This window comes from Jaminaea rosea (assembly GCF_003144245.1).
Source record: "Jaminaea rosea strain MCA 5214 unplaced genomic scaffold BDZ90scaffold_1, whole genome shotgun sequence".
Lineage (NCBI taxonomy): Eukaryota > Fungi > Basidiomycota > Exobasidiomycetes > Microstromatales > Jaminaea > Jaminaea rosea.
The window spans coordinates 574364-590854 of NW_020289975.1; the positions used below are offsets into that span (position 1 = coordinate 574364).

General features: G+C 58.5%; 4 protein-coding genes across 4 annotated transcripts; 2 read left to right on the forward strand and 2 right to left on the reverse strand.

Moving 5' to 3' along the window:
- Nucleotides 1-134: 134 nt before the first annotated feature.
- On the reverse strand, nucleotides 135-4467 carry BDZ90DRAFT_257207 (GTP-binding protein lepa; the record flags this gene model as incomplete). Its single annotated transcript, XM_025507929.1, has 3 exons — nucleotides 135-1504; nucleotides 2450-2681; nucleotides 2752-4467. 3 exons carry the CDS (start codon nucleotides 4465-4467, stop codon nucleotides 135-137), a joined length of 3318 nt encoding a protein of 1105 aa, XP_025364722.1.
- A 2165-nt stretch (nucleotides 4468-6632) lies between these two features.
- Nucleotides 6633-9023, forward strand: BDZ90DRAFT_257208 (hypothetical protein; the record flags this gene model as incomplete). The annotated part of the gene is made up of 1 exon (XM_025507930.1): nucleotides 6633-9023. The coding sequence occupies one exon, from the start codon at nucleotides 6633-6635 to the stop codon at nucleotides 9021-9023; it is 2391 nt and encodes a 796-aa protein (XP_025364723.1).
- Nucleotides 9024-9540: 517 nt separating this feature from the next.
- On the forward strand, nucleotides 9541-11403 carry BDZ90DRAFT_229142 (regulator of G protein signaling superfamily). Its single transcript, XM_025504933.1, has 2 exons — nucleotides 9541-10571; nucleotides 10669-11403. The coding sequence occupies exons 1-2, from the start codon at nucleotides 9655-9657 to the stop codon at nucleotides 11087-11089; spliced, it is 1338 nt and encodes a 445-aa protein (XP_025364724.1). The 5' UTR covers nucleotides 9541-9654; the 3' UTR covers nucleotides 11090-11403.
- Nucleotides 11319-15787, reverse strand: BDZ90DRAFT_229143 (hypothetical protein). The gene is made up of 4 exons (XM_025504934.1): nucleotides 14161-15787; nucleotides 13921-14086; nucleotides 13469-13846; nucleotides 11319-13398 (listed from the first exon to the last, which is right to left on the reverse strand). The coding sequence occupies exons 1-4, from the start codon at nucleotides 15663-15665 to the stop codon at nucleotides 11365-11367; spliced, it is 4083 nt and encodes a 1360-aa protein (XP_025364725.1). The 5' UTR covers nucleotides 15666-15787; the 3' UTR covers nucleotides 11319-11364.
- Between the last annotated feature and the right edge of the window lie 704 nt (nucleotides 15788-16491).

Genomic DNA, 16491 nt, shown 5'->3' on the forward strand with positions numbered 1-16491 from the left:
CATGGAGAAGAGAAGGAAAGTCATCAATCCCAAAGCATGTGGAACAAAGATGGGAGAAGGTAACAAAGTCGAGTGAAGGACAGTGGACAGTCAAGATCGGTAGAGTCGAAGTTCGAGATCAGAACAGCAATTGCTCACAGGCGACGACTATCCTGCAAGTACAGGTCATCGTCCTCATCGCTGAAGTTGGAGGAGAAGGAAGCCGAGAAATTGAGCGATGGAGGACTGTGCAGCATCGAGCCCGTTGAGGACGAGCTTGGTCGTCGCGACGAGAAGGAGGAGGAAGAGGAGGATCTAGAGGGCAGCTGCGGCGAGACGATGGCTGAAGGGGAGAAAAGATCCTGTTCGAACCCATCGCTACTGTCGCCGCCCAAGTCGCTTGGGCTGGGCGGTGCGTGCAACATGGAGAAGCTGCCGTCTGAGTCTGACTGATCGCTTCGCGACGCGGCCGATGGAGACGCTGCGCTCGTCGGTGACGAGGCTGCGGGCACCTCGCGGACTAGCTGCCCAAACCAAGCGCCGTGCTTGCTGCCCAGCCTAGAAATCAGCAACTCTTTCACCTCTAGCGCCGAGTACCCCCGAACCTTGACACGATATCCTACGTGATGAGCCGTGTTGGGCATAAATTCAACGTCCGTCTCACGAAGGCGGTGCTTCTGCTTCTGTCCGGAAGAAGGCAGCAAAGAGGCAGATCCGGCCTCCATCTCCTCGAGCAGCTGCCAGACAGCACGAAGCTTGAGCTTGTGCAGATGATAGCTGTCGCTCGTGAGCCGAGCACGATGTTGCAGCTCTTCGGTGAGCATATGATCGCTGGAAGTGTAGTCAGACTCGCCGTCGTCGTCGAAGGATGAGGGGCGGGCGAGGATGGTGACCAGGTCTGGCTCCATAGGGATAATGAGCTCGGTGGTAACATCGGCTGTGGTAGGCGCGGGGGTAACGGGGGCTTCAGGGAAGTAGAAGCTCATCTCGTGTGAGGGGAGCAGTCCCTCAGCGGGCACTGCAGGAGTCTTGGCGTGGCCCTGCTTAACAGGCGCCTTGGACATGCGGGGCAGCTCGACCTTTGGCGCCTTGCTGAGTCCTGCGCTGCGGCGGGGGCTTCGGCGCATGGGCATCTTGGTGGCACTAGCCTGCCCAGGCTTGCCGGTATAGCCCGTTGCATAGCCATCGCGCAACTCATCACCGCCAAGACGCAGCGCAAGGGGCGCATTAGTGATTAGGTAGGCTGCCTTGGGTCCTGCAGAGGAGAATTGTCTGGCGGTCTGCAGTCCCGGCCCCTGAAGGACATGCTGACCAGGAAGGGGGCGGGCACGACTTGCGGCGAAGCGCGTCCAAGTGGCGATATTGCGCTGCGCCGAGCGATGAGCGGCGAGCATGGACTGGTGGTAGGAGGCGTGATGGGTCGGAGGAGCACGGAAGACTGCCCCTGCCCCTCGAAGGAGCGGGGAAAAGTCGAGGGTGCGGAGCAGGCGAGTGAAATGCTGGCCCAGCTTGCTAGTAAAGACATCTGTCAAAGTTGAGGGAGAGGTGGACCGAGGCGGCGTCCGGTGGTGATATTGGCCTCGCAGCAGGGGCCGAGCATGGCTCGAGCCATGCACCGGACGAGGAGTGAGGCGACCATACCGCGCAGGGGCGGGATGGTGAGCACTCACCCTCGTCAGGAGGCCCCTGAGGAAGGGTGGAAGCTTGGAGCCAAGTGGCATCCGTGCAACGAGCTACTCGGCTGACGTTGAGGTGGTGATGGTGGTGGTGAAAACGATCAAGACGCGAAGGGACCACTGTGGCGATTCGGTCCAGGCCGCCTCGCGAGCTGAGCCGAATTGAGGCGGTGCACTGCGAGAGGCCTCGCACGGGCCTTTCCACGTGGTGCTCCAGATGTCGACGATCAAGTCCACCTCTTTATGCTGCGACTGCACCCCACCCTCCTTCGAAGCAGACAAGTTCGCTCGGGCGGGCGGGGCGAGTATGGCGCAAGCAAGGAGTTCAACCTATGGCACATCACAAATGATCGTTTTCCAGACTCGGCGCGATGCGTGCGGCTCACTGCCAATGAGGGCAGACCTGATGTTAAGGCTTTGCTGCGCAACGATCGGCTCTTCGACGGGAGGAGGTGAGCTAAGTCATTGCTGAACCGAACAGTATCGTAGTCTCAGTCAGTCTTGCTTCAACGCAGCGTGGCACGAGTCATTCAATGGCGACAATCTGGTGACCTCGATCCTCCCCTGCGGCGAGTCGATGCCGCCGACAACATCTTGGTCTGCAAAACTAAGGCGACGGAAGTTATCTGCTCGATTGCTCTTGAATAATGTACAGTTGATGCTGACCCGCCATCGCCGCTAAGACTTATCCAACAGCTTCAAGAAGCTCTCGCTCGGTATACTGACCCTGCCAACCATCATTTCCCTCATTCTCTTCTTTCCAGCCTTTTGATTCTTCAGCTTCTTATCCTTACGCGTTTGGTCTCCACCATACATTCCTGCAGTCACATCGCGCCTGAAGGCTTTGACCGTCTCGCGGGCTACGACCTTCCCACCGACAAGGGCCTGGACTGCTATCTCAAAGTATTGACGGGGAACGACATCCTTGAGCTTCTTGGCCCAGGCGCGTCCGGCTAGGATAGACTTCGAGCGATGCATGATCATCGAGAGGGCGTCGATTGGCGTGCCGGATAGTTGGAAGGAGAGCTGCGAGTGCGGTCAATGTGATACCAGCGTAAGACTGGGATCTATGGGCGCTGCGTCCGCTCTTTCTCACCTTCACGAGGTCACTTGTCTGGTACTCATCCCCCTCAACAATCTCATACTCAAATCCAGCGTACCCGCTCGAGCGCGACTTGAGCTTCGGGAAGAAGTCGGACACAATCTCGGCCAGCGGCAGTCGGTACTTGAGCTGCACCTGTCTCTGCTGACCCGTCAGCTCTGAGAAGTTGACATCTACCTCCTCACCACGATGCTCGCTGCATAGCTGCATCATCTCTCCCGTGTACTCCTCAGGGCACGTCAGCGTGCCATGCACTACTGGCTCTTCAAGCACGACGCCGCCTTGCTTGGATCGCTCCGCGTCGGTAGGAAAGTCGATGGGACTCGAGACGATCTTCGTCGTCCCGTCTGGGTACGTGACGCGATAGGGTACGGTGGGCGCTGTGACGAGAATCTCTTGGCCATACTCTTCACTGAGGCGAGTGCGGAAAATCTCGGCGTGCAGAGTACCTAGAAAACCCAGACGACAGCCTTGTCCGAGGGCCATGCTTGACTCACGCTGCACGGTGATGGAGCGATCGTTGAGCGCTAGGCGATTGATAGCCTCCTCGAGCTTGACGAAATCCGTCGTGTCGACTGGGTAGGCTGACGCGTACACCATGGGGACTGACGGCTTGAATCCAGGCAGAGCTTCAATCTTCTCGCCAAGGAGATGCATCGTGTCTCCAATTGTGGCCTCGCGCATGTCTTTCATGTTGCAGATGACCCAACCGACCTGTCCCTTTCGCAGAATGCCGGTCGAGCGAGCATCGGGGTAGTTGACGCCTACATCGAGAACCTCGTATCTTTTCCCCGAGTGCGCAGAGACGATGAAGTTGCCTTTCTTCATAGCGCCGTCCATGATGGAGACGAGGGCGATGACGCCCTTGAATGAGTCATACCAGCTATCAAAGACGAGGGCTCGAAGGCCGGGCCCCTCGCGATCGACGACTGCCCCTTCCTCCGTGCCCGGCAAAGCGGATGTCCGCTGTACAATGGCTTCTAGTACCGCCTCGACGCCCTTTCCCGTCTTGGCGCTGATGAGCAGAGGCTCGTGCTGCGGATCGATGATGTCGATGCCGAGCTCTTCGAGCTGCTTGAGGCAGCGGTCTGGGTCTGAGGCGGGCAAGTCGACCTTGTTCAGCATGGGTATCAGAGGCAAGCCGAGGTTTTGAGCGAGCTTGAAGTTGGCAATCGTCTGCGCTTGAACTCCCTGCGTTGCGTCGATGATGAGCAGTGCAGACTGGCAAGCTGCGAGACTGCGAGACACCTCGTAGGCGAAATCGACGTGTCCAGGCGTATCGATGAGATTGAGCAAATACTTCTTGGCATGGTCACCAGAGCCATGGTCATAGACCATGCTTACGGCCTGACTCTTGACTGTGATACCGCGATCTCTCTCTACCTTGAGCTTGTCGAGGACCTGCTTATTGGAGCCATCCTGCGCAATGGTACGAGTCCGCTCAAGGAGCCGATCGGCAAGTGTGCTCTTGCCGTGGTCGACATGGGCGATGATGGAGAATGTGCGTGGCTCGAGCGTATCGAAGAGACGAGGGTCGCCTGGCTGATTTGCAGTGCCAAGACTGACCACGCCACTAGCTCGGAGAAGGTGCGAAGTTGAGAAGGACGCTGCTGTTCGCGGCCCGCCTCTGGTCAGTGGACGACATCTTGGTGGCGTGAGCACGATTGTGGCGAATGTAGCCTTGACTGACGCCAATGGCCTTGCCAGCATCAAGCAAGAGCAGAGCAGTAGACGAATCGTAGCGTCGCAGGCGAGGGTAGGTGAATGAGCGGGAAGACGCCGTTGCTGTTGCCGTTGCCGTTGCGAGAAGAAAGCTAGGCCATACCTACGCCCGGGCCGCCGTCCGCTCCGATTGCCGCGGCCTCGCTGCCCTGCTGCAGAGCAGATGCATGAATCCAACACCTCCCATCACTCCCGACACTCGCCGCTGCCCACGCTCTGCCCTCGTCTTGCAATCACTAATCTCGTCGCACCGCCACCAGCTCCCCGACGTCGTCGTATCACCAATACTCTCGATATCAAGAGCAAGGATGGCTTGCCAAAGAGACAAAGTCCCGAGATTGCCACTCTTTCTGCCGGTACATAGCTAGCGACGACGACCTGCTCAACGCCACCGCTAGGCCAGCGAGGCTACGTGCGCTTCCCTGCCGTGATGTCCGAAGTCTGAACCTGGATCAGCCCGCATAGACATCACCGAAGATAGCGTGTGCTTGCTCCCAGTCTAAGTCCCACGGTTGCGATCTGTTTGCTTGCGCGATTGCACGACTGCTCCATCGCTCCCTTTGTCTGCATGGGTACGTGCGTGCTGCGCTTGTCTCATCAAGAATACTCAACGATACGATGACCCGCCGGCCGGAACCATCCCTCGTTCAGCAGCGTCGCTAGCCGCTGCCATGCCAAGCCACGACGGCCTGGTGCGCGAAGCCGGATCTATTTGCTGTCCATCTGGATCTTCATCGTCGCTACCAGCTCGGTGTCGCTCGTCAAAGCTTGGTCGAAGCGAGAGTCGGCACTCGTCGATAATTAAATGACAGTTCTCGGGACTGAGGGAGCTGCGAGCAGGCAAGGTGGGCCCAGTAGCCTGGCGACTGTGGTAGTGGTGGTGGGCTGCGCATTGGCCCGCTCGAAGAGTCCATTTTTCGATGCTCACGTCGGATTGCAGCATCGCAGCTTGTCTGCCTAAGCGCGACTGCCTAACCGGGGTCCCGTAGAGCGAGCCAGCCAGCCAGAGCAGAGCGGGCCTTGTTCCGCGAGCGCACTTTGTCTGCCTCTCTGCGACTCTGACCCGTCCAACACCGACGTGCCCGGTGTGCCAGGTTAGGCAGTCCACGGTCTAGTCACATACGCAGGCAGGCCCGAGCTTGCTTGACGGAGGATCAACGACGGCGAGGCGGCACCGCTTCAACAACGACAGACGGACCCAGAGCTAAGACTAGAGTTCCGGGCCAAACGACGGATGGCTCTACAACGAGCTCGTCACCAGGCTAGCCTTTTCATTCGTGCCACTCGTCCATCTTCACTCGATCCCCTCTCCTTCCCCTCCTCTCCCTCCCTTCGCCATCTTGGATCGCTTTACGACATCATCTCTATGAATCTTTGACGACCCAACCTCCCTTGTGAGTGACAATTCTCAACGCACGACCCGTCGTGGGAGAGACCCAATGACGGCAAATGACCGCGATGGCTGCGATGGCTTGACGCTCGCACCCTCTACGCCTTCATCTCGCACGCCTACCTCGTGCAAGATGACGGCGCAGTGTGGCTTCATGCAATGCCTCCCTCGCTCTGTCCTCATCAGCATCGCAGCACTGACACCCACTCTCGCTACGCGCTCTCAGACGATACGAATCCGCTACGACCCTTCTACGACTCCCTCAACGACGATCATCTTGTGGCCATACCAACCTCAGCCGCAACATTCAATCAACTCACGACCTCACCATACCACGCCCCACAAGCTCTTAACGACACTCGACGGCATTTGAGCAACGACCTCCGCTCTGCCCTATCAATCACGAACACGCCACCCTCTCGATCCAACCTCATCAATCTCATTCCTCCCCAGATCCGTGGTGCTCGTCGACTTCATTTGGACCCCCTCCACGCTCAATCTGCCCCCTCGAAAAGGCTAGGCCACATCGCATTCGCCATCTCTGAGCGCACGATCGCAGCGCTCCCAATCTATCGACGCGAACGGGCCTTCTCAAGGCGAACGAGCCCTCGCACGCTCGTCATTCAGCCTCCAACATCATCGACAGCGGCGGATATCCCCTGAACGCCAAACGTCATATCGCTGTCAAGGCGCACGCCCTCAGCTTTCTCACACTCTCATACCGCATCCGCAACCCCTCTCCACCCACGCCACCATCGACGCCATGGCTAGAACGAGGTCTGCCAAAGCAGCAGTTGCAGGCGGCTCGACGACGGCGTCAATGGCAGTGGCTAGCGCCCAATCACCCACCGATTCCGATGTCAAGTCTAACCTCCTTAAAGCATCGTCTCTCCAAGACTCCTTTTTTGAAGCCCCCAATTCCACCTCCCCAACGTCATCTGCCTCCTTTACCTTTGATCTTCGGGTCTCAGAGTTCCCTGGTACTCCCGGAGAAAGCACCAACAGCGGCAACTCAGACGCCAATCCATTCTTCCACCGATTCGAAGAAGACACCGCAGCCACCAGCCCAGGTGACGACGGCCAACAGCTCTCATCGCTACTCCTGCCGGCCTTTGAGACAGACTGGGACGCTACTCTTCGTCAGAGGCAACGCACCTTCACTCGCATATCCTTCAGCTCCTCCGCAGCGAGCTCCACGACTTCCACCGCTGCTTCTGAGAACGGTGACGAATCAGCCGACGTAGACTGGGAAACGAACAATTTCACAGCGATGCGACAACAACAACAAGTCAACGGCGCAGCCGACAACGGCCTCTCAGAGGCATTTGAGCAGCACCACCTTGCCGGGCCATGCAGCTTTCAAGACCATCAGTACGATCCCTCGCACTACGTCCACAACGAGCAGCAGCAGCGCGATGCCGCCAACAGCATCAATCCCACGGGCGATCACCGACCCATCCCCTCGTTCAATCTCGAGGACTTTATCTCTGACGCTGCCGAGCAGCCGCAGGGAAGCGAGCCCACCAGCTCAGAGGACCAGCAGCGCAACATCGCCTCGTGGCAGGCCGACCCTGCTTTTGGCAGCATGTCCAACGCTGACATGCTCGCAGCCCTTCAAGGTTCCATCAACGAGCACAAGCGCAGAGAGACATCCGAATCAACAGGCACTGCCTTCAGTGGCAGCTCTGCTGGGTCACCGCCCTCACCCAAGACACCTGGGAGTCCAGGAGACAACGCATACGGCGACAGTCAATCAAGCCACCAGTCGTCGCCTTATGTCACTCCAGCGCGATGCTCGCCGTATAACACCGTGTCACGCAGCATGAGCTTCAACGGTCATGCCTCGTCGCCCATCTACGCACAGCAGCAGCAGCACCAACATCAACAGCAGCACCAACAGCACTTCCAGTCGCCCCAGCAGCTCTTTGTTAACGGCCAAGGTGTCGTCGCTGCTTCCCCTGTGCAGCACCCCGCCTTGCTCCGAGTAGGCGGTGGCGCCCTTCCTCAGACGCCCGTACGCAGTCAGTCGACGTCCAACTTGCCCAGTATGTTCGATGCGAGCCTCTCGTGTAACCCAGCCTACATCACCCCTGGAGATGTAGCCGCCGCGACTCCTCTCGAGGTGCAGCACCAGCAGGGCTACTTCCAAGGTGGCGGTCACCGCAGCGATTTCCCTGACAGCCCGGTTTCATCAGCCTTCTCGTCACCCCTGCAGTGGACAGCTGTCTTGCCCAATGACGATGGCGCAGGAGAGGATACCTACCGCGCTTCAGCCTATGGTGGCGGCGCCGGCGGTCCCTCAGCCGTGGGCATGTCAACCTCGCTCCCATCGCGCTCCGCCCTTCTCAGCGCAGGCAGTGCCATGGGCTCAATGCCATCATCTCCGCTCTCCCTCGCCGGTCAGCCCATGCGCCCAGGTCGCCCCTCGCTACACACCTCACCTTACAGCGTTCCGATCCCCATGGCAGAAGACCCGTCGTCTCGTCTGGCCCCGCCATCAGTTAGCGGCCACCACCATCACCTGCTTCCGCCCAATCATCCGCTCTCTCACCTGCACAACCCCTACAGCAACGTCATCACCAAGCGCTCTCGCGGGCGTCGCGTGCCCATCACGCCAGAGGAGATGACCAATGTAGGCAAGTCGGGCAAAGTCTACACATGCAAGGTTCCCGGCTGTGGCAAGCTCTTCAAGCGTTCAGAACATCTCAAGCGTCACATCCGTAGCATTCACACGGATGAGAAGCCCTTCACGTGCCAGATCTGCCACAAGAAGTTCTCGAGGCACGATAATCTCAACCAACATATGCGCGTTCACGGACCCGCCGCGGTTGCCGCCTTGGCTGCTCAAACGGCGGCAGCTGGTCAAGATGGTGGTGGTGACTACGGATCGTCCTCTTCCTCCTTTGGCGATGACTCTTCACCCGGTGCTTCTCCGCTCTCCTCTGCGAGTCACCGTGGCGTGCGTCGCCACTCTTTCCTCTCGCAGGGTTCGCCAAGCCACTATGATGAGATGGAGGCCCAGGGGGAGAACAAGGGCACCATCAAGGGGCGACGGCAGACCAATGCTTCGGCGCCAACGCTGGATACCGAGGTGTTCGACTTCGATGATGGGAGCGCAGTGGAAGATGGGGACGTGCAGCTCTTTTCGCTTTGATACCGTGACTCGCCGGATTCGATTCCCTTTCCCCCTCCCTCCCCCCGCTCTTGTTCTCCTCACCCCCTCTCCCCCTGTCTCCTCGTCCCGTAATGACCAGGCCGGAGAGCGATCTCTGGCCTACCTAGTACCCCTGTGCTCCTTTCTCGAATCGTCTCTCTCGCGCGTCTCTCTCATGACCGAGCAAGCTCTCTTCCTCAACAATTACCCTGCCGCGCTTCGGATCCTTTCGTGCTATCTCTTCTCTCTTCTAATGACATGACCTTTGGCTTTTCTCTGGATCTTGAGTGATGATGGCGGCAGACGATGGTAGCGTGTCGAGTGACAGACGGGCGGATTCAGGTGCGGAGGGGGGCGGGCGCATATGCAGCGAAGCCGTTCTCGAAGGGAGGGCGACAAACAACACGTCTAGGCGGGCGGCGGGCACTGGAGCAGTCTTGCCGGTGGTCGGCGGGCAGCAGGGCGGGCGTCAAGACGCGAGGAGCGAGACAGAGAGTGAGAGAGAGAGTGAGCGGATTCATTGCTCCTAACGACGGTGCCTCGCATCTTTGACTCCTCACCATCCTCTACCATCCTCCTTTCCAAATCACCTGCTCCGTAGTCACTGCCGTTGAAGGCAAACGACGCTACGATGGCCGCCTCCTCCGAAAAGACGCCTGAGGGCCAACCGTATCGTCGGTCCACACTCCTTACCATGGGTCCCCCACGTCGACGTCTGCCCACCCTCGCAGAAGTCCTCGCCCGCCGAACATTGCCCCCCGTCGACCTCTACTGCTACTACCTCTTCCTCCAGCGCGAAGGATCTGAGGACTCTCTCGACTTCTGGCTCGATGTTCAGCAACATGAGAACCTCTGCCGTGCTTATTTCAAAGATCTCAGGAGGACGGGAAAGAGTTTGAGGAACGAGTGGCCAGATTACTGGAGGCAGGCGAAATTGAGGGGATCTATTTACAATCGAGTCAATGGGGTGGATGAAGACGAGAGTGATGGGACTACGACTGGGGAGGGCATGACGGACAGTCAGGGGCGATTTGAGACCACGACGGGTGGTGATGGCTTGACTAGGAGTGGGCATAGGACTGCAGAGGGAAGGACAGACGAAGATGAGCGCGAAGAGCTCAGAGGCGACGACGATGATGACGACGATGAGCAGGGATACACTGGCGGACCTTCGTCCTCCTCAGCCCACCTCACGTCATCGCACGAGGACAGTAGTCGCAGCGGCCCTCGTTTCCCTGGCGACCCAGACTATCCTCTCGAAGGCACGAGCACAAACGCACACCGACGCTCTCTCCTCGCCAAGCGCGCCTCGCTCGCACCTACAGTCATCAATCGCTCGTCCGCCATCACTCGCAACGATCTCGTTGCTTCGGCGGAGCGCATCTATGCGCGCTACTTGCTGCCGGGAAGTGAGAAGGAAATCTACCTGCCTCCGCAACTCAGGATTGTTAGCTTCCCCATTGGTAGCGACAGGCCGCTGGACGATAGGGATCCGGAGCAGATGCAGGCTCTTGCCAGGGTGCCGGATATGTTTCATCCGCAAAAGGAGTGAGTGCACCGGCGACGATAACTGCGAGGTCACTCGACAGTAACGACAAAGCTGACCCCCATGGCCCCCTCCTCGCCTTGACCCCTGCCCTTACAGATACGTCTTCCGCACGATGGAGGCAGACGTATTCCCCCGCTTCCTGCGCGCAAAGGCGTTCGGCAACCTTACCCCCATCAGCGCCCTCGTGCGCCTTTCCCTGGGCCTCCTAGCCCTTTGGGCTGCCCTGGCCACCGGATTTGCCTTCATTTTCCTCGACGTAGGACGCGTCAAGCGATGCTGGGTCATCTTGCCTTTCAGCATTGCTCTGCTACTCATCATCAGCCACCAGTACGAGCTGGACCCACTTCTCGTGCTACTCAATCGCTCGGAGACTACGCCGTTCCACGTCATTGGAGTGAGAGAGAAGTACGTCCGCAAGCTGCTCAGGCAGAGGGCGGTGGGAATGTTGTTCGTCACCGCCATCTTGACGGCGTGTCTGTGCGTGTTGTTCATCTTTGTGCCTGGGCACAGGCTGTAAACCGGTGCGAGAAAGGATGGTGCTGGGCGCCCCTTCATGGACTCTTCTTCATACGCTCTCAAGCGAACGCTCTTTACGTTTTGTTCCACTTTCTCTTCGCTTATAGCGGCTTTCGTTTCTACTCGTATCTTCCTCCCCTTCCTTGTCATCCTCACATCTAAGCCTTGCTTACGATGAATCGTAACTCTATACCCGCCAATCCCGCGTCGTTTGCTCACTCGTCCCATGGAGCGCTAGATTAGGTATGCATTACGGGAGCCACCGCAGACTCGCTCTCACATGACGGTACAGTCCTCCTTGACCTTGAATCCATACATCTCCCGATCCACATCCCTCTCGATGCGTTTGAAGTCGCACCTCGCCTGCAAGAATTCGTACACGTCATCAGGCCCCAAAGTCCCCCTCGTCAAGCTCCCCGCATCCCTCACCAGATGCGCCAGCTCCCTCGGCTCTTCAACGATGTATAGACTGCCTAAAGCCTGTAAAGCCTCAAAGTAAGGCAGCAAGCTAGGCTGGCGCAGCTGTGTCGCCACAAAGTGGTGGTAAGCATTCAAGTCGTCGATGATCTTGAATCCGCCCTGAAGAGAGATGATCTGTCGCTTGAGGTGCTTGCACAGGATGCTGTGAAGCCGTAAACCGATCTCCTGCCAGAAGACTTCCAGGATCGACTTGTCCGCACAACCAACGAGCAGCTTGCAGTGCGTTGTCAAGCAGGCTAGGGCCTCAGCGCAAGCCCGAGTGGGATGGCCAAGGTCCATGTCCTTCTCCTTCTCTCCCTTGCCCTTTGTCGCCTCCAACTCAGGATAGAAGTCTCCGGCCTCTTGCCGTGTTGCGATGATATGCTCTGCTTGACTCATCAGCAGGTCCACTCCAGCGTTCAGACCCGTAGCTACACTCTCGTCAAGTGAAGACTCGAAGCGCTTCTTGTCCCTTACCACAGGGTTCAGGAAATCGTCCTTATCGATGTGCCTGGAAAGCTCCTGGTCGAAGTAGACTTGCACCATTTGGGCTATCGTGTCGCCTACGTGGACCAGCTCGAAGAAGTGGACAAGGGGCTCGACATGTTGCTGCTCAGCGGTTGCTTTCTCGTCGTCCACCGCTGTGGTCGCAGATGAGGGGTCCCAGGCACGGACTTGACTCGTAGCCTTGGCGAAGCCGGGGGCGACGTGTCGCTCGCCAAGACAGCGTAGGAAGGAGCTGGCCACTTCTTCGATCTCCTTTTTGATGGTGACGACGCGTAATTTTGAGCCGCTCGAGCTCGCCTTCGCTGCGGCACTGCTGCTGGCCCTTGGCCTGCCCGCTTCTCCTTGTCTCGCCTCCGTCGTGGCGCCGTCTCGAGTCGCCGTGGTAGTCGCTGCGGCCCCAGCGGCGGCTGTGGCAAACGTCTCGATCCTCTTGATAGAGTCTCGATTGAGGTGGATCATCTGTAGCGCAGTATCCAGTGAGAGAAGAAGCTGCATTCGCTGCAAAGAGGCAGGCGTGGGTCGCTCCTGTTGAGCAGACGTAGGCGTAGCTGATCGTGACGAGCCAGTAGGAGTACCTGGAGTGGCGCCAAGAGCGCGCCTGGCGAGATTGCCATCCTGACTTGCCGAAGCAGCCACTGCGCTGTTTGGGCGTGAGATGGGCGTCGAGGGCCGCATTGCTGCAGAACCGGCCGTCGACCGCTTCTTTGCGTCGCGACTCGACGAGGTAGCTCGCTTCTGCTGCTGTCGTTGCTCACTGCTCGTCTGACTAGCTTTGTTCGCCACCTCCTTCCATGCTCGGACCTCCTCGTTCCACTCGTCCTCAATGTCCACCCCGTCGAAGCCGCCGACATTCGCGTCAAAGTCGCCTTTGTAGTCGGCTTCGTCTTCCTCATCTTCCTCGTCACCGTAGAAGGCCGTGGAGGAGCCGTCGGTCCCGCCATGGGAGAAGTCGATGTAACCTTGGCCTACATTCCCCTTTGAGCCGGAGTCATGCGTGCGCCCAAGTCCAGGAGAAAAGAAGCCGCCCGTACCACCTCCGCTGCGCTTTGCGGAGATGGGCTCCTGAAGCGATGAGGATGACGCTCCTGCGCCCGCACCCGTACTTGCTTGTGCCGCCGCGCTCGATGCGTTGCCCTGCCAGTTCAGGGGATTGACATAGCTCACCCCCTTTCCCACGGTACGGAAGGCAGCACCGCCCACATGCACAGCAGTGCGGGGCACGACGGTGACGGGCAGTAGCAATACGTCCTTGAAGCCCGTGAGGACTGAACGCTTGACCGCTGCCGGGTTCTGGGCGGTGAGAAAGGCGGCATCTACGCGTGAGGCGCTGGCTTCATTTGCAAGCTATGCGGTGAGAAAGCAAGACGACCTATCAGCGGGGCGTCGTGATGGGCAAAGAACAGAGTGCACTCACATCCTCTTCCCACTTATCGCCCACAGCACTCATTTCCGTCTTGACCCATTCGCGCTCGGCTATGAGGTACTCCTCAACAATATCCGCCCACGCCTCGTAGACGACGTCGTTGCACAGGTCAGCGGTGTAGAAGCTCTCGAAGCGCCTTCGCCAGTCTGCACTTTCTTGCGCATTAACCTCACTGTCGACCGTATTGGAAGATGTAGCATCGGATTTGTTGAGCAGCGTGGGAGCTGGTAATCTTGTGGGAGGCGTCACGCTGCGGATGGCTTCGGAAAGCTTCAGTGATTGGGCAAAGCTGGCTGCGCAGCAGCGTAGGTATAGGTGGACGGAATGCGAGTTGGCGTGATCCAGCAGAGGGCGAATGTACGTCGTGATCTGACACAACGAGTGCAGATGACGTAGTCAGTGAAGACGCCAAAGGGATCGCGTTGATTGTGTTGCCCACTCACCAGCTCTGAAAGCACAATTCTGGCCCAAGCAAGCAATACGCCCTGCTCAGGCGGAAAGATGCTCGCAATCATCTCGCCCTCCTCTCGGAAGTTGGTCACGAGTTGCGACATGACGCTGTCCATCGGAGTGAAATTGAGAGTCGGAGGTGCGTCTGGTGAGGCGAATCTGTGATGATGGAGTGGATAGGGCGAGCATGAGCGAGGACAATACAAGGTCTACGCCTCTTACGAGCGGCTCACATGAAGATGTCGCGGTAGTCTGCCTGGCCTCGGGAGTTGCTGGAGAGTGAGAGCGGCAGCAGGCTTGCTTGACGGGTCTTCAGCCATGCCGCCTTGGCCTCAGAGCCAGGCGCTTCATTTTCTTCACTGGTCTCCTCGTCCCCGCCCGCGGCACCATCGAGAAGCCAGCCTTCCGCTTTCTCGCCATCTTTGCGCAACAATGCTTTTAGTCGAGCACTCTGTTGACCGAGGTCCCACAAGCTGACTGCAAAAATCCTCATGTCGCCCTCAGCACGGGCGACAGCGGCGTCTGTACCCGAAGCACCATGTGATGCTGCTCTGAGAGCGTCGGAGCGCTTGTCTGACGACGCCTTGAACATGGAGAGTAGGTTGGAGGTAAGGACGGAGGCTGCTTGGAGAAGGCCAGCGCCTAAGGACTGTTCTCTGATGGACCCATCCCCGTTGACACCGTCATCTTGCCCTACCAAATCTGCAGACTTCTTGCTACACTTTGCGTCAAAGAGCGCCGCTCCCTCCGGGTACGGCAAAGAGCAACGTATCAGGTTGCCAAGCAGCGCAGCCTGCTCACGAGCTCCCCAAGCCGACGAAGAAGCGTCGGGTCCGAGGAAGATCAGACTCTCCTCAATATTGCTGGTACCAGCTGCAACACTGTCAGCAAAAGGACGAAGACATTCCTTGTACGACTTGAGCACCTGGTATGCCTCGATCTTTGCGCAAGAGGGCAGCGACGTCTCCGCCCTGAAGGAGAAGAGTGATTTGGCACCTCCTGGTCTTCCCGGCTTCATTGGTGCCTGAAGTGAGGCAGTCCCATTCGCTAGAGAGCCTCCCGAATACTCGCCGAAAGAGTCATCTTCATTGGGCGATGTCGATGAGTAGGGCTTTGGCATGCTGGCCTCTGCCGGACTAGCAAAGTCTCCCCAGTCGTCCGAGGCGCCTTGCTGGAGTGATTGAGGCGCCTTGATATTGGAAGGTGGTGGCGACGGCTGCGGAGCTGATGTGGTATGCTTGACCGGTATGCTCTGTATATCTTGCCATTGGGCTGCCTTGACTCTTGTGAGCCAAATCTCCTCCGAGGCTACGAGTCTGGCGAGCGGGCGACAAGTTGCCATGTACCGCACGAGATCCTCGACGGGCAAGATCTTTGCGATAGCCTGATGGACAGCGAGAGGAAAGCTCCCTACAAGCTCATCTTCCTCGTCGATTGCTGCGCCTTTTCCATTTGCTCCTGCTTTATCTTGACTTGCTCCCCCTGCTACTGAAGCATACTGCGACGACGAAGGGGCGCTCTGAGCCCAAGCTGGTAGGAACGACCGCCTCTTGGCTACGTGAGCAGCTGGTGGATGAGGCTTAGCTGGTGGGGCATGCCGCGTTGACTGAGCTGGCGGAGCATATAGGGCTGCTATGCGTGCATCGTTGGCCGCCGAAGATGAGGATGAGGAGGGATCAGAGATGGAGCTCGACGCGGCATGCTTTGGCGTCGGATTGAGTGGCTTCCACTTGTCCATGGCTATGCTATTACGATGAACCACTGGTTGGCGGCGGAGATGATCAACGTCACACTTGCAAAGTAGACGCAGCCATCAGAGAGGTGAGTGACGAGTTGCTGCTGTGTCAAAATGAACAAGACGGAGGCAGAAGGCGAAAGCGGCACGCACCTGCAACTCGATGCCTGTCCGCTCGCTCTCTTTGGGTGGCTCGTGCTGAGCATTTCGCCTTGCCGCTCCTCCTTTGCTTCCCTACCACTCATCGAATAGATACCAATTCACCAATGCATCGTCCACCCACCACTGCGCCGCCTTCTGGCGCGCAGAGCCCCTTAATCAATACTTTCAAGCTACCCGCACAGCCCAGCAACAAGAACCGCCGACCCTCGAGCATCGAAGCCTCCCTCGCCACGACGTCGCTTCGCCTCGCCCCATCTGATCGATCCGACCCCTCTGCAGCATCCACGACGTCCCGCAGTGCGCCTCTCGAGCCTCGTCGTCCCACGACCACTACCGCTGTCTTGTCTTCAAAGAAGCGGCCCTGGGCTCCTTCGCCCGCTTCTCGCCCGCCTTCCTCGTCCAGATCATCGCAGTCTCGTCCCCCTACCCAGACCTCGAGGCAGGGTACGTCCAGGCCTGCAACGGCGCGAAGCGCTCGTCTGGCGTCGATTGGAGAGACGATTGGCGGGAATTGGCTCACAGCTGTGATTGATAGTCGTGGCACTGGGGCTGGCAGAGATGTCGGCATCGCAGCCATGGAACGAGACACGGGTAAGGCGGCGCACCAAGCCGCATATACGCTCACCTTGACTTAGTGACGACGAGAATGTTGACCCTGACTATGCTT